Genomic DNA, 25,523 nt, shown 5'->3' on the forward strand with positions numbered 1-25,523 from the left:
ACCAAAATTGATGATGTGGGCCGCATGTACTTGTAGCAAAGACATATGTAACTTCGTATAAGACGAACAAAGTCTAACGCTACGTCTTACGTAGGCGAACAACGCGCGAACGCGGCGCGGCGCGGCGCGGCGAAAGCGGCCGCCGCCGCGCCGCGCCGCGCCGCGCCGCCTGACATTCGCGTGCAAATCGCGCCGCACCGCGTTCGCAACGAGATCGCTTACGTAGGACACTTCTATGGGCATCAAAGGATTGATTTCGCCGCGCCGCGCCGCGCCGCGTTCGCGCGTTGTTCGCCTACGTAAGACGTAGCGTAAGGAAAAAACGTGTCTCGGAAATCAAGAAAAAGTCATTCTCGAATAGATCCCGCACACACCTTTAGCCTATGCTCGGCTAGATGGCGTGACGACACCGTTTCATATTTACATTCATATTTAACACATAGCATACCCATACATTTTAACACATAGATATCAGTGAATGAACATGGATCAAAATGATATAAAAATAATAAAATCACTTATTTTGATAATTTTATACGTTTTTATTTTTAGTTTTAGTCGTGTGTCGATAGATGGCAGTAAATTTACTGTGACTACAAAATTTACTATGACAGGACCCCTCTATACTATCTATTCTTTTTGACTTGTAGCGACGCGACGAAATTGCGGAGTGAGCCACGCCTGCTACTACCTAATTTATTTAAAAAGTATAACAAAGCCTGAAGACAATTCTGGATAAATACTAAATCTGAAGACTTTTCTAGCTACAGACAGGGTTGGAAAAGAAACAATGCATTGTACTCACAGGATGTTTTATTGCGTAAGAATATCAAATGCGCACGACCTGCGCCGCGACCTGCCGCGCGTCCCCGTCCACCTTGAGCGCGAGGCGCGCGAAGGTGCCTCCGCCCGTGCCTTTGGTGAGCCGCTCGGGGTTCACCACCACTGTGCCGTTCACCTCCTACAAACGCAAGTAGGTTTCAATAAAGACACTGATTTAAACTTCCACGATTATTTAACATTATGAAACTACACAACGGGATTTAATCGCGTATTTAAGTTTTAAGATTTACCTCCGACGTTTCGAGGACGGCGTTGTCCCCGTGGTCTCGGAGAAGACTGGCTCAAGTTGACATCAACATCTTCTAACCGCACGAGTTTCATTATTAAATGTAAATGTTCATTAGTAAATGTAAGCGGAAACGAATATCGACAGTCGATAAATCGAATATCGTTAGTGTTGTGTGTCGACAGAGTGACATCCCTAGTGCGCGAAACGTTCAAACTGATAAACAAGACCAAGTGCGGGTAGTTCGAAAAACTCGCGCGGCTAGAAGATGTTGATGTCAACTCAGTTGTTGACTCAGTTGTTGTTGTGTGTAGTGGTTGTTGATGTTGAAGTGACATACATACATAAGTCCCGTTGTGTAGTTTCATAATGGTTTCAATAAAGGCCTGTGCACACCGGGTGCGTGTGCGTAGACGTGCACGTGCGCGCGTTATAATATACAGTTCCTTATGTGACACGACACACTGTTTACGTGACGTGTGCGTGCGCGGCTCCATACGGCCTTAACCTTTTCGACGCCGTGTCAAACACAAAAGCTGTCACGCGACCGCCACGTCACCGAAGTGTCAAAAATTAAATTGAACTTTATGCATATGCACCGTAGGTCTATATTGCTCTGTGGTCTGTGACCGATTAGTCTTTGGCGTTGAACCTGCGGTGCGGATATATCGGTCATTGGCGTCCACAAGGTTAAATCTCAATTTTCTGGTGCGCTCGGCTAGCAACTGGTCCAAGCAATAATTTAGGTACAGTTTAGAGAACAACAGTACAGGACCCAGGTATGTAAATACACCCCACAATAATATAAAGCTTAGGATCTTGACAAAGTGGCTTCATACTAAGGGTGGTATTCCACCTGTCCACTTTCTTTGCCCAATGTTATTGCGTCTCACTCTCTCATTAAGCAAAATGTGAGACGCAATACACCTTGGACTAAGATATTGGACAGATGGAATACCACCCTAAGGCATATTTTGTTGATCGCTCTAGTTTTCAAAGTCGCAGCAAGAATTATAATCGCAAACTATATTTATTAAAAAATTGCGTCACCTTAACAAAATATCTGAAGTTAGAGGGCAGCACCAACACATGGGGAGTGGCCGGCATCTGCGCGTGCTGCGCCCACAGCGCGGCGTCCGTGGGCTGCGCGGGCGGCGCGGGGAACAGCGGGCTGTAGCACTGCTGGCTCAGCACGTGCGACGCCATGCGGGCTAGCTTGTCGCCACCCATGCCTCTGCAACAACCACACTTTATTATTAAACTTCTTAGTGTCACTTGCACCATCCCACTAATCCCGGGTTATTCATTAACGAATTTGAATAACTCTCTTTTTCAATATCCGTTTTCCCCAGATCATGATGCCTTAAATCACAGCGCTATGAAAATAACTAAAGTAAACCAAAGAAAGTCATACACATATTTCGTTAATTTGTCATTTTGATACTACAGAATCGATTGTTTTTATTGCTCCCATCTTGAAGGTTGCTACAGCAAACCTTAGTCTGGGTTTACTCCCCATGAGAAATATAAATCTCTGGTTTAGTTCTCAAAAGAGGCTGTTTCTGCCCTTTAACTCGTCAACTCCTAGCGTTGAGGGATTAATTAACCCCTTTGAGACATTGAGTCCCTCAGACGCGATAAAGCATTGCACGCAGTACTTTATAAAAAATGTGAGATAAATAAAAAACCTTTGAGACTGCTTTTTGATATTTCAAAATGCTTGGACTCGAGAGATTGATATGAGCAATGTATGACACTCACAGCGATGTCTCCTCCTGGCTGATCTGCATGAGCATATCAGCGCTCTTGGCGCCGACGATGGCGCCTCCGATGTTGAGCGTGCACGGGTCCGGCACGAGCTGCACGTGCGAGTGCTTGTGTTGTGATGTTGGGAGAGGGATTGTTACAATAGTACAGTAAACTCACAGCGATATCTCCTCCTGGCTGATCTGCATGAGCACATCATCGCTCGTGGCGCCGACGATGATGCCCCCGATGTTGAGCGTGCACGGGTCCGGCACGAGCTGCACGTGCGAGTGCTTGTGTTGTGATGTTTGGAGAGGGATTGTTACAATAGTACAGTACACTCACAGCGATATCTCCTCCTGGCTGATCTGCATGAGCACATCAGCGCTCGTGGCGCCGACGATGACGCCCCCGATGTTGAGCGTGCACGGGTCCGGCACGAACTGCACGTGTGGGTGCTTGCGCCGCGTCGAGTATGGCGGCGTGGGGAATATGTTCAGGTGGAATGCGTCCTTGTGACTGGATACTATGTAGATTTTGGTGGAGGGACTGGAAAGAAAGAATCATGTTATTACGTTTGTTTGTAATAAAAGTTATTATGTAATGATTGTAATGTATGTAAATCGCTATATGAAATGACATATGACCATATTACATATATAATAGCATGGATTAGGTACGCCATAAATATATTTAATATGCTATTCGCACTGAATGAGTAATCATACAAACCGCAACACAGAATGAATTGAAAGAAACAAGTTTCCATGAGGTAAACTTGACATCTATGTACCTTATGGAATAACCGATAAAATTACCGGCACTGAATTTAGCAACCTTATGCAAATTGATCGAGTACAGTAAGCGTTCTAGTTGTGAACATCCTATGTTTATAGATACATATCGTAATTATTATGACGAAGTAATTAATGACATTATTAACAGTTTTTAATTATTCACGGTTAGTTTTACTAGACTTAGGTATATAGACCAACTTTACACAACTTTGACACCCACCCGCTAACTTCAGTTACCCGTAAACAAGATGCATGTAACTGCGTCGAAATATCGGGAGCTCGAAAACAATACAAAAGGTAATCACGGTCCATATCCCGGTCGATATAAGTTTAATAACATTATTGTCCTCTCAAACAGCGACTTGTAAGTCTCTGCCAACGTATTGTCCGTCAGCTTGGTGTGGTCGGCATCCATGAAGGGTCCCGTCATGATTATATGTGGTTTGTATGTGCTGATTTAAGTTACTATGTAGGTCTTTTAGATGCCTATAGAATAGGTATAGATTATTTAGAAGTCATTTGTAACCTTATACACAGAATAAATTATAATAGTACTAGGTAGAGAAGGTTCACTCTAAAAAAACGCGTCTATTACGACAGATATGACCGCAAGGTGGCGCAAGCGCGAGCAGGCGTCCGTTCCGTAGCGGTGCGCGGCAACTACTACTGCTAGACACCAAAATTGGTGTGGGACGCATGTACTTGACGACGCGACAAGCCTTAACTCAAACTTTAGTGTTACAACTCACCAGCGGGTACCGAGCTCCGTTAAAATATCGATCAGCTTCTCAAACAGCGACTTGTAAGTCTCTGCTAACGTATTGTCCTTGAGCTTGGCGTGGTCGGCATCCATGAAGGGGCCCGTCATGATGACGATGTGGGGTTTGTGTGTGCTAATGTATGCGACCAGGCCTTTGAGGGGCTCGTAGGATAGGTATAGAGATTATTTACAAGCCATTTATAACCTTATTAACTGTAACATTAGTGCTACAACTCACCAGCTGGTACCGAGCTCCGTTAAACTGTCGATCAGCTTCTCAAACAGCGACTTGTAAGTCTCTGCCAGCGTATTGTCCTTCAATTTCGCGTGGTCGGCATCCATGAAGGGGCCCGTCATGATGACGATGTGGGGTTTGTGTGTGCTAATGTATGCGACCAGGCCTTTGAGGGGCTCGTAGGATAGGTATAGAGATTATTTACAAGCCATTTATAACCTTATTAACTGTAACATTAGTGCTACAACTCACCAGCTGGTACCGAGCTCCGTTAAACTGTCGATCAGCTTCTCAAACAGCGACTTGTAAGTCTCTGCCAGCGTATTGTCCTTCAATTTCGCGTGGTCGGCATCCATGAAGGGGCCCGTCATGATGACGATGTGGGGTTTGTGTGTGCTGACGTACGCGACCAGGTCTTTGAGGGGCTCGTAGAATAGGTATAGAGATTATTTAGAAGCCATTTTTAACCTTATTAACTATAACATTAGTGCTACAACTCACCAGCTAGTATTAAGCTCCGTTAAACTGTCGATCAGCTTCTCAAACAGCGACTTGTAAGTCTCTGCCAGCGTATTGTCCTTCAATTTCGCGTGGTCGGCATCCATGAAGGGGCCCGTCATGATGACGATGTGGGGTTTGTGTGTGCTAACGTACGCGACCAGGTCTTTGAGGGGCTCGTAGGATAAGTTGTCTGAGGTCGTGTACGGGCCCGCGGCGACCACCATTGACAAGTTTCCTAGAATGAAATTATGGTTAGATAAGTTGTGGTAAAGTAAAACAACAAAAGAAATTGTCACATACGATATGTCGCAGCTTTTTAGGGTTCCGTACCCAAAGGGTAAAACGGGACCCTATTACTAAGACTCTGCTGTCCGTCCGTCCGTCTGTCACCAGGCTGTATCTCTCGAACCGTGATAGCTAGACAGTTGAAATTTTCACAGATGATGTATTACTGTTGCCGCTATAACAACAAATACTAAAAACAGAATAAAATAAAGATTTAAGTGGGGCTCCCATACAGCAAACGTGATTGTTGACCGAAGTTAAGCAACGTCGGGCGGGGTCAGTACTTGGATGGGTGACCGTTTTTTTTTGCCTTTTTTTGCATTATGGTACGGAACCCTTCGTGCGCGAGTCCGACTGGCACTTGCCAGGTTTTTTAACCTGTATTATTGATATTAAATGGAGACCTCTCTGGGTGTAGAGCTCGAATCAAAATTTTCCACTTGTGTCAGTCCTAGGCAAGATTGCTTCACCGTTCCCCGCCCAATTCCCGATACTTCCTTTTCTATACGGAACGGCACTGTCAATTTAAGGTGAATATGTTGTCGTTTGCCGTCATATTATAGGTCAGGGAGCTTAGCCAACATGCCAATCGTTAACGCTCCGTAGCTTAGCGTAGTCATATCTCTCTTTATATCACTCGTCCATATTAGTGTGACAGTGACAGTTTCGTACGCTAATCTGGCCATGGGAGCGTAAACATTGTCATGTTCGCTACGCACCGATGGCCATTTTGGATAAGTGGGTAGATTGGCACGGTGTTTCTTTAGTGGTAGTGGTTCTTCGCGATCAGAATACCTATAGTTCGTTTTTTTTAGCATTAGAAATAAGGTAAACAATCTTGATGTGTCTTTTAATTGAAAAACACATTTTAAAAATAAGTTACGGCAAATATGTAACAATTATGAATCTAATACGATCATTTATATTCTTCTGCTTTTATAAGTAATAGTTATTGATTTTTAAAAAGCGTTTTTCAATAAAAAGACATGTCAAGATCGCTTACCTTCTTGCAAGTTCTTTCTAATGCTAAAAAAACCAACTATAAGTCAATTTAAGGCGAATATGTTGTCGTTTGCATTGCACGTCATATTCCAGGTCAGGGAGCTTAAGGGTGGGTCACTCGTGTATGGAGAAAAAAAAAGTATTAGTTATCCTTCGGGCACAGTTACAAAAAGTTGCGTAATAATGCCAATAAACAGTATTTCAAATTATTCTGTAATCGGAATTCATTTTCTGCCTCCGGATCCATTTCAAAGTTTTCATATAAATATTGTTATATTTTGTATGGTCTGCGGAGTATATTTATGTATCGTCTTTTTATTCGAACTTTAGCTAAAAAGTTATACCATTATTAACTCGAAATAGCATGGTAAAGGTTCAGAGCCAATAAATAAATAAAAAAGTACTCAAAAAGAAACATTTTTTTTTCATAATGTCCATACATTTAACAAAAACTTTGACTAAAATCCGGAGGCAGTAAAAGTAAAGCTAAAAATAAAATAAAAATATGTGCACTAATTAATTACCAAATGGCACCTTTTATTAACTGAGCCCCCTATTAAATTAAAAAAAAGTAAAAATGACCCACCCTAGAGCTTAGCCAACATGCTAATCTTTAACGCTCTGTAGGGTAGCGTCATCGTCATCTCTCTCTATCACTCTTCCAAATTAGTGCGACAGTGACAGTAGTTGCGTTTTGTTCGCTACGGAGCGTAAACGATTGTCATGTTCGCTACGCACCCAGGGCCATTTTGGATAAGTGAGTAGATTGGCACAGTGTTTTTTTAGTGGTGGTTACGTTTAGAATACCTATGTGAATAGGTAGGGACATTTAAAAATGAATATATGTACATAATACCTTGTAAAGCATTAATAATATCCGCCCTATGGTCAGGTAACGGCAGCGCACCATCGCAGAATACTTCTTGCGCCAGGAACTTGTCTCCGCGCGGATTGGTGCCCCACATCACCACCACTTGGCCGGGGAACAGGGAATACTGTTTCAAACTGAAATAAATATGTGGACTCACCTTGGAAAACATTAATCATATCCGCCCTATGGTCAGGTAAAGGCAGCGCGCCATCGCAGAATACTTCTTGCGCCAGGAACTTGTCTCCGCGCGGATTGGTGCCCCACATCACCACCACTTGTCCGGGGAATAGGGAATACTGTTTCAAACTGAAATAAATATATGGACCCCCCTTGGAAAGCACTAATCATATCCGCCCTATGGTCAGGTAACGGCAGCGCGCCATCGCAGAATACTTCTTGCGCCAGGAACTTGTCTCCGCACGGATTGGTGCCCCGCATCACCACCACTTATCCCGGGAATAGGGAATACTGTTTCAAACTGAAATAAATATGTGGACCCACCTTGTAAAGCATTAATCATATCCGCCCTATGGTTAGGTAACGGCAGCGCGCCATCGCAGAATACTTCTTGCGCCAGGAACTTATCTCCGCGCGGATTGGTGCCCGCATCACCACCACTTGGCCCGGGAATAGGGAATACTGTTTGAAACTGAAATAAATATGTGGACTCACCTTGGAAAGCATTGATCATATCCGCCCTATGGTCAGGTAACGGCAGCGCGCCATCGCAGAATACTTCTTGCGCCAGGAACTTGTCTCCGCGCGGATTGGTGCCCCACATCACCACCACTTGTCCGGGGAATAGGGAATACTGTTTCAAACTGAAATAAATATATGGACCCACCTTGGAAAGCATTAATCATATCCGCCCTATGGTCAGGTAACGGCAGCGCGCCATCGCAGAATACTTCTTGCGCCAGGAACTTGTCTCCGCGCGGATTGGTGCCCCGCATCACCACCACTTGGCCCGGGAATAGGGAATACTGTTTCAAACTGAAAAAATTACATGTTTTTATCGCTGTACAGTCGACGTCGACACATTTTTTGCCTTATTAGAACAGAGTAAGGTGCAAAATTGTAAACATATCTTTGACGTCGACTCTACTGAATATAGGATAGTAAGTAGTAACATTAGTTACATTACTAGTACCTACAAAAGTTAGCGGAGCAAAATGCAGCAAAAAGCCAACAAGCCAAAACGATTATTTACCGAATCTCCATGAAGGTACGTTGTTTTACTTAAGACTGGATTTCCTATAGCCACTTTGGTTACCCATCGTCACTATCATCAGTCACTAATCGTGACATGACATGGGGCATATTGTCACTAAAATTAAGATTCAAATTCGACTCGAAGTCTAGTCTACGGGTAGTTGAAAAAACATCCCATTGATTATCAAAATTGTACTTATATCCTCCTAAATCCCTGCGTACAATGTTTTGTTACAAAACATTGTACGCAGGGATTTAGGAGGTACATCTTCCTAAATCTATTTTGAACTTTTATTGTGTATTCTGATTGATTGATTGATGATTCTGAGAGATAAGAAGTCGGATTTGTCACTCGACCGATCCGCAATTTGTACTGGGCGAGCAAAATCAATAAATCCAACAATTACATGAGACTAAAATATCATTATTGTTTTTAAATGTAATTAAACGTATGATATGTAAAATAAATATTACATGTGAAAAGTAACATCTTCTTTTTGTAAATTTGTTGCCCCAAACCTCTTTTTACGACAAAAAACCGAGCAATTAGGCATTTTTTCTGCTGCTGTGTTCACGCGCTCATCTGGAATTGGACTCGGTCTAGTGAAAAATCCGAGCGCAACTAGTTTTATTACCCGCGCTAGTGCGAATGCCGCCTCCCTTCCGTGTTGCTCGAAGCTTCTGGGATATAGGTAAGAAAATTGCGGTAAGTGTAGCAGCTCACCCGTCCAAGTCGACGGGCACGGCTTGGCTGAGAGAATGCTCCCACGTGCCCTGCAGAACCACGCACTTGGGGTTCAGCCTCGCGTCCGCGTCGCACTCGATCCGACCCGCCACTGTCACCTCCGTCTGAAATGTTGCACGACTATGAAGCAACAAAAAATAGGTTCTCATACTGAAATAGGGTATTTGACTATTTGAAGTTTCTTTATTTTCTGGTGCTTTATTTTTTGCGTGGTGTAAAATTTATTTATTTATTTATTTATAGCCTTATTTCAGAAAAGGTACGTTTTTATACTATATCTACAGTTTTCCTTATTCTACATTCTACGGTAACCGCTTCTGTGTGCCTCCCCCAATCTTCTCCACTCTTCCTTATTATGAGCTAATCTGGTCCATGTTTTTGTTTCTATAAAATAATTTATTTTAAATATAGTCAAATACCCTATAGCACTGTACCCTGTATCACACGTAATTTTGTGGAACAATTTCCACATTTTGATGTTATTTCCGGTTGTTTTTAAATGTGGTTCCTAACCAAACGCCATAATCATAAGTACATACTTCAGAGAAAAAATACGCGCAAGGAAATTAGGCGGGTGAAATGGTCTGATATTTAACTTTCGGGTGTTTGGAACGTAGAATTTAAAACTCGCTATCAATCATGTACCACACAGACATCTCCAATACGCTCTGTTTGATACAAAACCTTCCCTCAAGTTTAGCATGCTTTGATCACGAAATAGACAGGAAGCCTAGTGAACAAACCTGTGTTTTGTGCCTAACAGAGCTGCTCTCTGTGATGCCGGCCCTCTTCATGATGTGTCGCGAGACGTAGCTTATGTGTCCGTCGTATATGCTGGCCTTCTCGGGGAGGAGTTCAAAGCCAAACCTGTGACAAAGTAGTTCCTTTAAGGCCTGGGCACACCGGCTGCGAGTGCGTGACGTGCTCGTGCGGCGTTGTAATGTACAGATCCTTATAAGAGACGGCACACCGCTTGCGTGACGTGTGCGTGTGCGGCTCCTACATTTTGCAGCTCCTACAGCCGGCGTGCACAGGCCTTTAGGTCGCACTACAAGCTTCATGTGCGTTTGCTGGCAACCAGCATGACGCTAAAATAGTTGGTTGGTAAAACAGTTATATAGGGTTCGTCAGTAACTGGCCACCCCGAACCAAAAATGATTTATATTCACCTATAAATAGAATTCATTTTAGCATAAGGTGGCCAGTTATGGAAAGCTGTTATTGAAACCTTATACTATAATTTTTAAGAAAAAAAAACCGACTTCTATGGGGCCCGGTGAAAGATTTTATGGTAGATGGTGCACTATGTAGAAAAGGAGGTAAAACCAGTACTTTCTAGTAGCATTTCGTTTCCGTAAGGGTCGTAGTTCTAGCCTAACCTAACCCACTTCTCTGATAGCAGTTCGGTTCTGTGAGGATCGCAGTTCGAACCTAATCAAACCCACTATTCTAGTAGCATTTCGTTTCTGTAAGACTCGCAGTTCTAACCAAACCTAACCCACTTTTGTTCGGTTCTGTGAGGATCGCAGATCAAACCTAACCTAACCCACTTAACGGCGCATGCGGTGCGGTGTAAGGGAGTTTGAGCGCCGGGAGGGGTTTGGCATCATCATACCCACATTTTATGGTAGGTAATCATAGTGGTTTATTTAGTTTAGGTATCATAGTGGTTTTCCGGGTCAAGGTCCGGGTCTCTGAGTGAGAGTCCGGGTCCGAGTCCCGGTCCGAGTCCGGGTCCGGGTCCGAGTCCGGGTCCGAGTCCGGGTCCGAACCGGATCCGGGTATGAGTCCGGGTCCCAGTCCAAGTCAAAATCGAAATTCGAAATCACCAAACATGTACTATGCGTCGTTGAAGAGTTCTGTTCTGATCATCATCAGCAGTTCCACTTCATCAAATGCGACAGTTTTTAATGTAAATGCTTGATTTTATGATGAAAATACAAAAAATTCTATACGTATGCCTTTAAGATTTGAGGAGTTCCCTCGATTCCTTATGGATCCCATTATCAGAACTCGAGCTTGACAGAAATGTGGCTTAAAAACTAAACTTGCTTAACAAACATAACGAAGAGGACAAATCGCCAAACGTGAACTATGCGTGGTTGAAGAGTTCCGTTCTGATCATCATCAGCAGTTCCACTTCATCAAATGCGACAGTTTTTAATGAAAATGCTTGATTTTCTGATGAAAATACAAAAATCTCTATACGCATGCCTTTAAAATTTGAGGAGTTCCCTCGATTTCTCATGGATCCCATCATCAGAACTCAAGCTTGACAAAATTGTAGCTTAAAAACTTAACTTGCTTAACAAACATAACGAAGAGGACAAATCGCCAAAGGTGAACTATGCGTCGTTGAAGAGTTCCGTTCTGATCATCATCAGCAGTTCCACTTCATCAAATGTCACGTTTTTGAATGTATATGCTTGATTTGTTGATAAAAACACAAAAATCACCATATGTATGCCTTTAAGATTTGAGGAGTTCCGTCGATTCCTCATAGATCCCATCATCAGAACTGGATTTTGACAAAAACGGGACCAATCTGTATGCATATACATACAATCAAAAAAATAATTTTCAAAATCGGTCCAGTAATGACGGAGATATGGAGTAACAAAAAAAAAAAAAAACATACAACCGAATTGATAACCTCCTCCTTTGGGATTTGGAAGTCGGTTAAAAATGAATTCTGTGTATAGGTGAATACTGTGAATAGAATTCATTTTTAGTTTAGGCCCCCCCCCCCCCACATCTGGCGTCTTTCGAGCGTCGGCGTCTGTCGGCGTCGGTCCAGCGCTATGGAAAATGACGTCGCTGCGCAGTTGCGTCGACGCTGCGTCGACGTTGCGTCGACGTCGGCCATAGAATTGTAGACGCCGACGCTCGAAAGACGCCAGATGTGGGGGGGCCCTTAGGGCGGCCAGTTACTAAGTGGCCAGTTACTGGCGAATTACCCTATCAAAGTTTAAGAAACTCTGCTATTACGAGACTTCACGCTTAAAAGATTTCATTCTTTACGCTCGTCCGGGTTTGTTAAACAGTGACCCTTCTATGCCTAAGTACCTACTATCTATTTTGTGCCTCAGCAACAAAATATTTTCACCACACCAACTCGGAAAGGCTTACTTTGCACTTCAAAACTGATAGCAAAGTTGCATTTTATTCACATGTGAGGCAAAGTAATCAAATGCAAATTTGAGTCGATTTCTTATGTTTGCTTGTAGAATTGAGTTTTAAATGACGATTTTGGATGATAAATATTTAATAACATTCATTTGGATTTGATTTGGTTTGATTTTGTTTGATATTTTACATTTAATATTTGCTTCGGGTTGGTGTGGTGAAAAAGTTTGTGTTTCACTCGGGGGCAAATTTTGTTTAACCCTCGTGCTTTGAAACCCTCGCAACGCTCAATATTCCATTTTTCGAACCACTCGCTACGCTCGTGGTTCAATTTTGGAATCATTCGCTTGCTCGGGTATCAATATTAGCACGAGCGGTTAAACAACAACTTTGCCCCCTTGTAAAACAAATAACTATTTCATCGTCATGGTAGGTACAGCTACATAGTTATTTTCAAGTCCATTATGATTCAATGAAAGGGTAATTGTATAGCAATTGTTTGCCACGAACAAAATTGTAAATTACAAATCGTTGTAAATTACAATGTGTGTAAATCAATGTCACCACTATCGGCACTTTTTAGGGTTCCGTACCCAAAGGGTAAAACGGGACCCTATTACTAAGACTTCGCTGTCCGTCCGTCCGTCCGTCCGTCTGTCACCAGGCTGTATCTCACGAACCGTGATAGCTAATTAGCTAGACAGTTGAAATTTTCACAGATGATGTATTTCTGTTGCCGCTATAACAACAAATACTAAAAACAGAATAAAATAAAGATTTAAATGGGGCTCCCATACAACAAACGTGATTTTTGACCAAAGTTAAGCAACGTCGGGAGTGGTCAGTACTTGGATGGGTGACCGTCTTTTTTTGGTTTTTTTTTGCATTATGGTACGGAACCCTTCGTGCGCGAGTCCGACTCGCACTTGCCCGGTTTTTTGTGTTGCTAGTTTTGCTTCTGATATTGCTAGTCTAGTCTAGGTGGTCTAGTGTGTTGTCTAGGTATGTTCCTTAGGTTGTTTTGATTAAACGAAAAACGACTGGTACATATCAAATCAAGTTTCGTACGTAAGATCCGAAAAATACAAGGCGAGGTTCAAACCCCTGCGGTTTGAAAATCACATGCCTTTGCCTTACCTAGAGGTAAGAGGGGCTTACCAAGAAAACGACGCTACGCATCTAAGCAGCTGACTATACATATTTATGAGAAAATAAGATTTTGATCATGAATTAAAAATAAGTCTGAATATATATTAAGTTCGTAGAAGTTCCAGTCCACTTCACTGACTGATAGCTCAGAAGCACAGCGCTGAACAAACGGGGGAATTTATTTACAAGCCCTAAAAATGGAGTTAAGAATCTATTATTCAATAAGTATGGAAGCGGTCTGTGACGCGTTTTTGTTTGCAGTGCTCAAATAGAGATATAGAATAACTAGCTGTTGCCCGCGACTTCGTCCGCGTGGAATCTTATCTTCAACATTTTACATCTTTAGTACCTATAATTTTCATATCCAAGCAATGTTGAAATTAAGTACTTTTCTTTTTTAGCACGTTGTATGAAATTTTAAGTCAAGTGGATTTTGATGTTGGTTGCAGAAATTACTTTTTTTGTATTCTCATAATAGCCCTATGCCCTTATACAAAGATTCAAGTTCCGCACTCACAAAATATCTGATACTGATCTCACAAAATATTTTTAACCCTGTTAGGGGATGAATTTTACAAAACGCTGAAATTACTTTTCCTGTCATCTAATAATATCCCTAAATACAAAGATTCAAGTCCCACACTCGAAAAAATGTTTGATATCCATACAAACTTTCAACCCCTTTCTCACCACCTTGGGGGATGATTTTCAAAAATACTTGAATTAGTTTTCATGTTTTTTTATTTAATACCTTTTTTTGCAAAAAGTTCATGTTCCTAGGTTAAAATTAAATTTACACCCCAAGATGAATTTCATCCCCTTTTTAACCCCCTTAGGGGTTGACTTTCCAAAAACGTTGCAATTACTTTTTTTTGTAATAGACTATTATGCCTTTCTAAGTAGTTTCAAAGCATTTGTAATGGATTCAAACTATGAAACCCATTTTAACCCTGTTACCATGCATTTTACAAAACGCTGAAATTACTTTTATTGTCTTCTAATAGTATTCCCAAATACAAAGATTCAAGTCCCGCGCTCGAAAAAATGTTTGATATCCATACAAACTTTCAACCCCATTTTCACCACCTTAGGGGATGAATTTTCAAAAACGCTGAAATTAGTTTTCTTGTACTTTAATTTAAAACGTTTTTACAAAGTTTCAAGTTCCTTGTTTGAAATAAAATTTGCACCCGCAGACGAACTTTCATCCCCCTTTTAAGCCTCTTAGGGGTTGAAATTCCAAAAACGTCGCAATTACTTTTTTGTAATCGGCTATTATGCCTTTCTAAGAAGTTTCAAAACCATTTGTAATGGATTCAAACTTTCAACCCCTTTTTAACCCTGTTAGGGGATGAATTTTACAAAACGCTGAAATTACTTTTCCTGTCATCTAATAATATCCCTAAATACAAAGATTCAAGTCCCACACTCGAAAAAATGTTTGATATCCATACAAACTTTCAACCTCGTTTTCACCACCTTAGGGGACGAATTTTCAAAAACGCTGAAATTAGTTTTCTTGTATTTTAATAATATATCATTCCAAGAAGTTTCAAATTCCTAGCTCAAAAGAAAACTTTAACCCCATACAAACTTTCATCCCCTTTTGAACCCTGTTAGGGGATGAATTTTACAAAACGCTGAAACTACTTTTATTGTCTTCTAATAATATCCTCAAATACAAAGATTCAAGTCCCGTGCTCAAAAGAATTTTTGATATCCATACAAACTTTCAACCCCTTTTTCACCACCTTGGGGGATGAATTGTCTAAAACGCTGAAATTAATTTTCTTGTATTTAAATTTGATACTTTTTTACAAAGTTTCAAGTTCCTAGCTTAAAATAAAATTTGCACCCGAAGACGAACTTTCATCCCCTTTTTAACCCCCTTAAGGGTTGAATTTCCAAAAACGTTGCAATCAATTTTTTATGTAATCGGCTATTATGCCTTTCTAAGAAGTTTCAAAGCATTTGTAATGGATTAAAATTTTCAACCCCTTTTTAACCCTGTTAGGGGATGAATTTTACAAAACGCTGAAATTACTTTTCTTATCTTTAAATAATATCTCCAGATACAAAGATTCAAGTCCACCACTCGAAAAAATTTTTGATATCGATACAAACTTTCAACCCCTTTTTCACCACCTTAGGGGATGAATTTTCAAAAACGCTGAAATTAGTTTTCTTGTATTTTAATAATACATCTTTTTACGAAGTTTCAAATTCCTAGTTTGAAAGAAAACTTTAACCCCATACATACTTTCATCCCCTTTTTAACCCCCTTAGGGGTTGAATTTCTCAAAATCGCTTCTTATCTCTTGTACACTTTATAAATGCAATCTGGTGTGCAAATTTCAACTTTCTGGCTTTTGTAGTTTCGGCTGTGCGTTGATGAATCAGTCAGTCAGGACACTTGCATTTATATATACAGGATGATCAATCTAAATGGGTCAGTATGGAGAAGTCAGAAACTATAAGAGATAGCGAAATCTGTTCTTAGGAACCATGGCTCCGATTTTAGATTTAATAATAATGGCATTCAATTTTTTTTTAAATCTATCATACATAACCGGGATTCGAACATGGTCAATATTCTTGTTGTTTGTTTGTATGGAAACTTTTAAACGATGCGTGATAGGTGGGGGGTGCTCGACCAAATATCATAGAGGGCCCCGAGACAAAACAAAGTACATAAAAAAAATCAAAATGGCCGACTTTTTTTTAATTTTTTCAAGTTGGTCCGAGCGCGCTGAGAATTGGCATGCGGCGAGCCTGAAGGCCCAAGATTACAACGTCAAAAATATATTTTTGGAAAAATCGAAAATGGCGGCGGACACGGGCAAAGACAAATTTCCAAGTAGGTTAAGCGAGCCTGAAGGGCGAGCTTTAGGCCGGGAGGCCGAAGGCCGACCCCGGTGGAGGGCCGAAGACCCGAAGCCTCCACCCCGACGCCCAAAAAGCGACTCCCAATAGGAAAAGTGTTGGGTCGTGTTTAAGCTCCAACTTCCCCCTCTCGTGTGACGCTTCGGGCCTTCGGCCCTACGCAGAGCTCGGCCTTCGGCATTCGCAAGCCTCGACGCTTCGCCGTGGGGGATTCGGCCTGCCGGCTTCGGTCATCAATACAGTTGACTTGGTAGAACGCTTGGAAGCACCGAATTCACGCAGTTCGGCCTTCGGCCTCGCGTTTTGAGAGTAGGGGTGGAGGCTCAGGGCATTCGGCCTTCCACCGGGGTTGGCCTTCGGCCTCCCGGCATGAAGCTCGCCCTTCGGGCTCGCTTAACCTACTTGAAAATTTTACTTTGCCCGTGTCCGCCATTTTGAATTTTTCCAAAAATATTTTTTTGTCATTGTAATCTTGGGCCCCCAGGCTCGCCGCATCGGCGAATCTCAGCCCGACTTGAAAAACCAACCAACTTGAAAAAAATAAAAAATAAAGTCGGCCATTTTGATTTTTTTTTATGTACTTTGTTTTGTCTCGGGGCCCTCTATGATATTTGGTCGAGCACCTTCCACCTATCACGCATCGTTTAAAAGTTGCCATACAAACAAACAACAAGCATATTGACCATGTTCGAATCCCGGTTATGTATGATAGATTTAAAAAAAAAATTTAATGCCATTATTATTAAATCTAAAATCGAAGCCATGGTTCCTAAGAACAGATTTTGCTATCTCTCATAGTTTCTGACTTCTCCATACTGACCCATTTGGATTGATCACCCTGTATAGATAGAAATATAAGTGCTTATTTCTACTTATTAGACTTCCTTAACTCTTTATGTATAATAGCCCATAGTTAAGATACCTTGCCTATGTACATGCAGAGGAAGTTAAGCTGAAAAAAGGTTTGTATATGCTAATTTGTACTGCTAACAGTTACTTATAATGACACACATACTTTCATGGCTCTAATGTAGAGTTCACTCAGCCGTGTGCGCGATGATGATTGAAACAAGTAGGTACTAATAGCCACTGTCAACTGTATAGATCTGAACCATTACTCCACAGGAGTCCTTAGGACATAGTTCTTTGCTCTGGCCCTCTGTACCCGTTGGCACAATTGGAACTTTGGAACAATCATGGTACTGTAATGTACCGGGGTTGCATCTTATAAATATACTTGGCTTTAATGAACGGCACACCGTGGGTGTTGGGGACCAGAGTGACGTTGTACGTGTGACGTAATTTGCAATGCCCTTACAGCTGTAACCCTAGGGTTCATAGCTTGTTCACCATTCTAATGTAAGACCTTATTGTACCTATGAAGGCAATAAATTACTCATTACTGATCGTGCCTTTGTAGTCTTTGTACCCGCTAGTATCAATTTGCAACAATTATCATAGCTGTGAAGTACCGGTGTTGCACCTTACCTTATACACTAAGGTAAGTACATGGCTTTAGTGTATGTATATTACAGCTCGCCGTCGTGACCGGAGACCTGGGTGGCGTTGATGAGGTCACTGGGCCCGCTGGGCGTGGTGATGGTTTGTAACATATCATCGTAGCTGTGAAGTACCGGGGTTGCAGCCAGACGCACAACCGTCCCCAAAATGACGGCGACGGACCGCCCCACAAGGCGGGGCGCGACCCAAAACAGGGTCCACATTGGGTCCGCAGCAGGGATGCCGAAGAGCCCCCTCACACCATCCCAAAAGGGTGTCGAATGGAGACACACGCACACACACTAACACACCGGGGTTGCATTTTACTTACATGGCTTTAGTGTACAGCTCGCCGTCGTAGTTGGGCACCTGGGCGACGTTGATGACGTCACTGGGCCCGCTGGGCGTGGTGATCGCTTGTAACAAGTCATCGTCGCCGTAGCTGTGAACGACTGTGCCGGCGTTGCCTCGTGTACTGTATTTTGATGACGCTCCGCTGAAAACATGATTACTATACAATTTGAATTCCTGTAATACCGATAACCTGATAAATTAGGCTCGTTTTTAAACGATTTAAGAGACGACCAAATCCAAAGAAATGGTCGAGACTTTGCACTACACATTACAGACTCCTCGATAACTATGCTTAGGTACCTATAGGTTCCAAGCGTCTTCTTAAGAGTTCTTTGAAGCGAGCATGAGATGATAGCTCCTATCACTGCGAAAAAGCGATTGTCGGCTATCAACGACCCAAATATCAGCGTATTATTATATTCACACCCATATTACATACCCACGTTTCCTGAGCGATACAATAGGCAAGCTAATCCTGTAGTCCATTAAAAAAAACTTTCTCGTCGGCCGTAGGTAGTGTTACCAGGCGTGGCTCACTCCGCAATTTCGTCGCTTTGCAACAAGTACATCCGTATCACACCAATTTTGGTGGCTAGCTCTAAGCCGCGCGTGGCGCTGTCCTAATCGTAACAGACACGTTTTGTTAGAGTGAATCTTCTGTACCTAGTACTATTATTTATTCTGTGGTGTTACTTACGTTTTCGGGGAGTATGTAGCTGCAGTCAACTCGCGTTTATGACTTGTATCCTCCACTTTAATTCTCTGGAAAAGGCATTTTAGTTAGCCACGTGATCCTTGACTACAAAAAACTGGTTCACAAGCAACGTAAGTTTAGTTAACGGGCTGATATAGGAGCATTCCATGAAATTGTCTACCGTTGTCCCGTACAAACGCGTAGTTTTTGAAGATTTAAAGGTATAGGAGTTTCCTTTTCTATGACAAATCGTCAAAAATATGCACAGAAAAATAATTGCCTGCTTTAAATGCCGAGAAAAAAGTCGCAACACAGGAAATAAAATGCGTTTGTACGGGACAGCCCATGGAATGCTCCTATAGACGGACCGCGCACTCGCATCCAATTTTAGTTACATTGCGGACTTTTGATTACGGCCAATTGAACCGACCGATCAAAACCCGCAATGTTATGACTTATGAAACTCGCGTGCGAGTTCTCGCATCGTCTAAATGAGCCCTAAGTAAAACATTCATGTAGGACAGAATAGAGTTGCTAGGGACAGTCTAAGGTCAGGGAATAGTATAATTCCCATTTGTCCACTCTGACATTTAGATTTGTCCTTAAGACATACTGGAATCAGTTATGTAACGCTGCCATACATGACCCAAAAATTTTTTATTAAGCTATGAGCTTCATCACATCTGATATTTGAGTAATTCTAAGCATTTCTAGCCTGGGGTGGGGGGGAGGGTGGGGTACAAAGACGGCCGCCACCCGTCATCTTTAAAAAAAATCTATTCTGATCCTGGTGGGTACTTGGGCAAGTTTGGTATCATTTTCGTATAAACCAAAGACGTAGAATTCATTGCTGATATTTGTTTTTTTCAGTTTCATAGTAATTTTACAAGAAAAACGTAAAAAGGTGAAAAATTTGGTTGGAGATTTTTGCTACGCGGAGCCGAAACTACAAAAGATAGAAAGTTGAAATTTGCACACTAGATTACATTTATAAAGTGTACAAGAGATAAGAAGCGATTTTGGGAAATTCAACCCCTAAGGGGGTTAAAAAGGGGATGAAAGTTTGTATGGGGTTCAAGTTTTATTTTAAGCTAGGAATTTGAAACTTCGTAAAACGATATATTATAAACATACAAGAAAACTAATTTCAGCGTTTTTGAAAATTCATCCCCTAAGGTGGTGAAAAAGGGGTTGAAAGTTTGTATGGATATCAAAAAATTTTTCGAACGCGGGACTTGAATCTTTGTATTTGGGGATATTATTAAAAGACAGGAAAAGTAATTTTAAGCGTTTTGTAAAATTCATCCCCTAACAGGGTTAAAAAGAGGTTGAAAGTTTGAATCCATTACAAATCCGAGTAGACACACATTTCTTATTGCCTCCCAGGCTTGAAATGCTTAGAATTACTCAAGGAACATATATGATTAAGCTCATAGCTTAATAAAAAATTTTTGGGTCAACTTTATAACTGCCTCCGCTAACAATATCGCAGATGACTGTATGCATGTCGCATAGTGATTTGGCTCTCTTAGGTACATTATGTATGATAGGTGTAGAGTCAAATTTCCTAAGGCATGACAGGCATGAGATAGTGAACGAAAAACAGGATGTTTGTATAGGTAAGTACCTACTCGACCTGTTCATTGTACAGTCACCTGCAATAATATGTTACACAACGAAGGCCGCGATAATATCTGACACGTTCTTATATTTTGTAGAGCCATAAGAGCGTGTCACATATTTTTGCGGCCTTCAAAGAGTAACATATTATTGCAGGTGACTGTACATCTAACGTTTTGTTCATGATAGGTACAATACATTTGTGTGGTTGTCTATGTAGGGGACAACGATAATTCAAGATCTTAGGGGCATTCGTCAGTGTCCAACAGTAGCAGTATATAAATGAACATATAAAAGTTAAAACTTTAACCAAGGAAAGGGAGCCGTGCTAACACGTATGCCACACATACCTAAGGCAATGTTGAATTCTTACCTTATTTATTTTAATTTTAAACTAACGCTAAATGCTTACGAATTACCTACAAGGTGGAGGAATCAAGGATCAGATAAGCCTGGGAGTTTCATATTTAAATACCTTTATAATACCTAATAAATATTTTTTTTTTAATATTGTATGTAGAACAGGCCGACAGGAGGGCAGATTTTATGACTGGCTTCGATACTCGTCACTCAATAATTCAATATAAAGCGGCACATCAGGAACCATCAGATTTATTTATTATATCGTATGGCGATATAGTCACATAGGGAAAAGTATAACTTTAATTCTGTGTCCCTAGTGAAAAAAGGTACATGTCTCGGGCCCTTTTAGTCCTAAGCTGCGTGAGACTTGTACCCTTTTTCACTAGGGCCACAGAATTATAATATAACTTAACTAACTTAGCTATAATAGGTATAGGTACTAAACTACTTAGTAACTATTTAGGTAAATCATCTTGTCTGCCTTGTTGCCTCTGCTGTAAGAGTGAAGACATATTTAGGAAATAAGGCTACTCAACGTTGATAAATATCTGTGTATGTATTTCGGGACACCATTATTTAGTATTTACCTAAATAATACATGTAAACAGAACATTCGATATATGACAGCACAAACCAGGGCTGCCAGATCGTATAATAGGCTACGAAATTCGTATAATGAAATTATTTTCGTATACATGTCGTATAGTTGGTCAATCGGTATAATTGGATACGAAAAAAACACCGATGTCAAACTACTGCCAATGCTTCAAAAAACAGTGTGCCAATCAGAGGGCCTACCGCGAACCACGTTCGACGTCTTGCCTCTCTGTCGCACTTGTAAATACGTACGTAAGTGTGACAGGGAGGCAACACGTTGAACGTGGTTCGCGGTAGACTTACTAGTAGACTAACGTGGGCTATAACCGCGAAAATCCAAGTTCGCAAATTGCGGGCATCTTTCTCTGTCACTCTTATTACGCTGTCATTGGAGTAAAAGAGAAAGATCCACCAGTTATTAAAAAATCGATTTAAAATAATAGTTTTTTTTGTACTCGTATAATGCAATCGAATTTCGTATAATTGCGGGCACAGGATCGTATAATCAAGATTTATGTACTGGCAGCCCTACAAACAGATGCGTCCCAGTTTAGCCTGCACTTTGACCCTGCATCTATTGCTCTAGCGGAAAACGGTACAAGTCCCACACAACTTGTATTAAAGCTGTACCGTTATTCAGAGTTTGTATATTGCGACTCGAAACAGCTGCAGCTCAAATAGGTCGTCGATTTAGTTCAATATCGACAGCTCGGAATTATAGATCGTTTACAAATGCCAGTATATTTCTCAGTAACTATACACGACTACACTATAGGCAATGTAAAAGGCTAGGAGAAAAACTGCATCACACAACTCATTACTGAGTTTCTTTTATTTATTTTTTATATACCGTGACCTTTTTTGCCACTTTTGTGTTATTTCTAGTCAGGATGCCCTTTTCATCCTTATAGGAGAAAAAAAGTGTTATAAAAATTCCATAGGTACATTTTTCAATCTTTCCTTTTTGGTGCCGCCATACAAAGTATGTACATATATGGGGAAATGGTAACACAATAGGAAAACAACTCTGGGACATTTTTTATCCCATTAGGATCGAAAGACCTCGTGATACCGAGTACAATGGGTATAATACCGGATTCCACATTCTACATACATTACTGTAATTGTCGCAGCAATCAAATCGCGATCAGAAGGCAATGAACTCATGTATGTGTAGTGTACATACATACATACATGGTGTCTGTCTAGATTAGGCATTTCAGCCTGAATTGGTGTCAGTTAACAACTGTAAAATTACACACACTTAGATAATTGTATTAGCTAGCAAAGTACAGCTTAGCGCTTGGTAGTTTACCTAAATAGGGAAAATTCTGAAATACATCTAAAATATTCAATTCTTTTCTATTGTTTCATACATAAAGTATGAAATTATTTTGACACTATTGAGTGCACAATTTTAATATAGTATTGCTTTGTATTTTGTTCGTTCAAACTATGGATACTTCAATACATTTTCTTTCGCAACTTATTGTGCTTTTGCAAATGTTTTACGGGTATCCCATGCAACTTAAAATTGCTACTGGGGCTGTGGGTCTGGTTACATTATATGTGTGTGCTTTATGGTTTATTGTTGATGGTTACTTAATGTTTATACATGTTACAGAACCACATTGAAAGTACAGTAAGACCTAGCGTTTCCGGACTACCGTTTGCAATTTTTAGGTTGAAGCAATCACTTAGTAGAGTTAGACCAAGAAGTCTGCAACAATGTTGATAGAAGAAATTCTAGAAGTTTGATGTTTAAAATAACACTTGCACTGCGTGTGCTATCAAAATGGTTGCAGACATGCCTTGGTCTTGCTTGGGGAAGCAACAAAAACATGGTGACTACCAAAGTTGCCATATTAAGGCAGCGCACCCGGGTCGACAGTGCCCGTATTACAGCAGTCACCAGATTAGCGAGGGTCCAGATTACATTTTTTTGAGGGTTCAATATAGGTAACCTTCATGCCAGATGCCAGTCTTCCATTTACAATTATATTATGAGATACTAACGCAGACAAAAACCCTCTTAAGCATTCTTTAGTAAAATTATTGTAAAAAAATATATGAAAAGATACTAAAATTAAAAATTAATTACAATTCTTACTGTCTTAATAATAATAGGCAATATCATCTTCAAGAAAATTAATACATATTTCTAAGTCAAACCATATTAAACTATACCTAGGTATACATATAAGGGTAGAGTTCAAAAAGTTAAGTTATCATTTTTTTGTATATCTGATATGTCAGGTGACAATCAAAACTCAGTACCTAATTGCAAAAAAATACACAATTACCTTGTGTTATTACCCTATGGCTCACTAAGGCCCACTTGCACCATTCCACTGACCCGGGCTTAATCGGTTTAACTGTTAACACAGTGTCAAATTATACTGGTAACCATGGTAACTCCATGGTTTAACCTGTTAACCCCGGGTTAGTGAATGGTGCAAGTGGCCCTAAGGCTTCAAACTTGTGGTAGTAATTAGCAAGTTTTGCTTGCCGCCTGACAATAATAACTTTTTTTAACTCCACCACATAATTTTCATATTATAATTCACATAGTTTAGTAAATAAACCTTAGTTGTGTTGAGTGAGTTGATGGCTGCAGACGAGTATGGATCTAGTCATGGTATCAGTGACACGAACTAGAAGCATACTCGCCCACAAATATCATCAAGTCAATAAAGTAAATACTAAATACTACATCAAGTCTTCTTGTCTCTGCCGGTGGTTGGTCTACAAGCCCTCAATGAGTGTAGATCTAGTCACAGAAGGCACTGCGCCACTAGATTCATACCCATTCAGCACAAGTAGATGTTATTCTGGTTTGACACTTCCTATATCAGCCATATACAAGATAACCTAGAGAAAAAGTCATGTAACACAAGAAGTATCTCATTGCTCACAGAAAATAAAATAAAATATAAAATCATAACTTCTGCCAAGCATAAAACTACAATAAAAGACGATTACAACATACATTCATAATAATGATGACAAGTACAAAACCAAAATTGATGTCCATACATCCTAACATGTATTTCTATCTAACAAAGTTTTTTATGTATGCCTGCTATAGTATGTCTCACTCTGACATTCAGTTCCCACAATAAGAAGATAAGGACAGCATGTCACTTCAATTACTTCTACAAGGTTAAGTTGTTACAAAGAATAATCAAAGTAAAATAACGTACCTTTGGAGTTACTGCTATGTATTTAGATAGGACTTCATTATCTGGCCTGAATGTGAAGGAATATTATGACAATTATGTTGAAACATGAACACAAAACCCATATAAAAAAAAACAATTAGTAACAGTTGCAGATTTCGAGGAAATACGTTAGAAAACTTATTAACACTAAAACATCGTTAGAGCACGTGGAACATGCGAGCAAAAAGGATACTGAGTAGCAACGGACGCTCCGTACACCGCGACACTTGTGCCGGTACTCGTTCTAGCATCTTTAACGGGCGCGCTGAGGCGATCCGCCCGCTTGGAAAATTCCTTTCTCTCAAGTGAATCCAAGCTATCCAAATTCGGAGGAGCGCCGTTTAAGTTCGTTAAACTGAACGCCATCCATTGTTCGACAAAAGTTTCGGCGTCGACGTCGTATTCTTCGCATAAACTCACACCTTTGGAATACAAGTGAATAATAAAACAACCTTGAACAGTCATTTTCATAGCGGTACAAGTCATACAAACAATCACGAAATGCGGGTTATTAACAGAGTTGCCGATAAGTGGACCGTTAATAAGTAATTAGTTAGGTACTCACATTTTGCTAAAACTTCTTTCTGTACGCTAATACCTAAAAACTGAAATTGCTCAGTCAGCAACTCCTCGGTAGCCATTTTCTGTAAATTTGAGAGAGTGAATGAAGTGAAGGAAGCAAGGAGAAGACCGCCAATCAAAAAGTTTGCGTCAGAAAGTTTGAACCATAGACAAGTCAAACCAAGCTAACCATAGACAAACTAGAGAAACTGCTAGAGGGGCGTCAAGCTAG

The 25,523-nt window shown here is 40.8% G+C and overlaps 1 protein-coding gene across 1 annotated transcript; it reads right to left on the reverse strand.

Annotated features, from left to right (window-relative positions):
* Nucleotides 1-792: 792 nt before the first annotated feature.
* LOC134673184 (DNA polymerase alpha subunit B) lies at nt 793-25,451 on the reverse strand. The gene is made up of 12 exons (XM_063531139.1): nt 25,296-25,451; nt 24,924-25,152; nt 24,713-24,758; nt 18,933-18,997; nt 18,213-18,377; nt 9,967-10,090; nt 9,203-9,327; nt 7,252-7,400; nt 5,109-5,343; nt 3,161-3,364; nt 2,120-2,303; nt 793-961 (listed from the first exon to the last, which is right to left on the reverse strand). Exons 1-12 carry the CDS (start codon nt 25,369-25,371, stop codon nt 830-832), a joined length of 1,734 nt encoding a protein of 577 aa, XP_063387209.1. The 5' UTR covers nt 25,372-25,451; the 3' UTR covers nt 793-829.
* Between the last annotated feature and the right edge of the window lie 72 nt (nt 25,452-25,523).

This window comes from Cydia fagiglandana, chromosome 18 (assembly GCF_963556715.1).
Source record: "Cydia fagiglandana chromosome 18, ilCydFagi1.1, whole genome shotgun sequence".
NCBI classification, from domain to species: domain Eukaryota; kingdom Metazoa; phylum Arthropoda; class Insecta; order Lepidoptera; family Tortricidae; genus Cydia; species Cydia fagiglandana.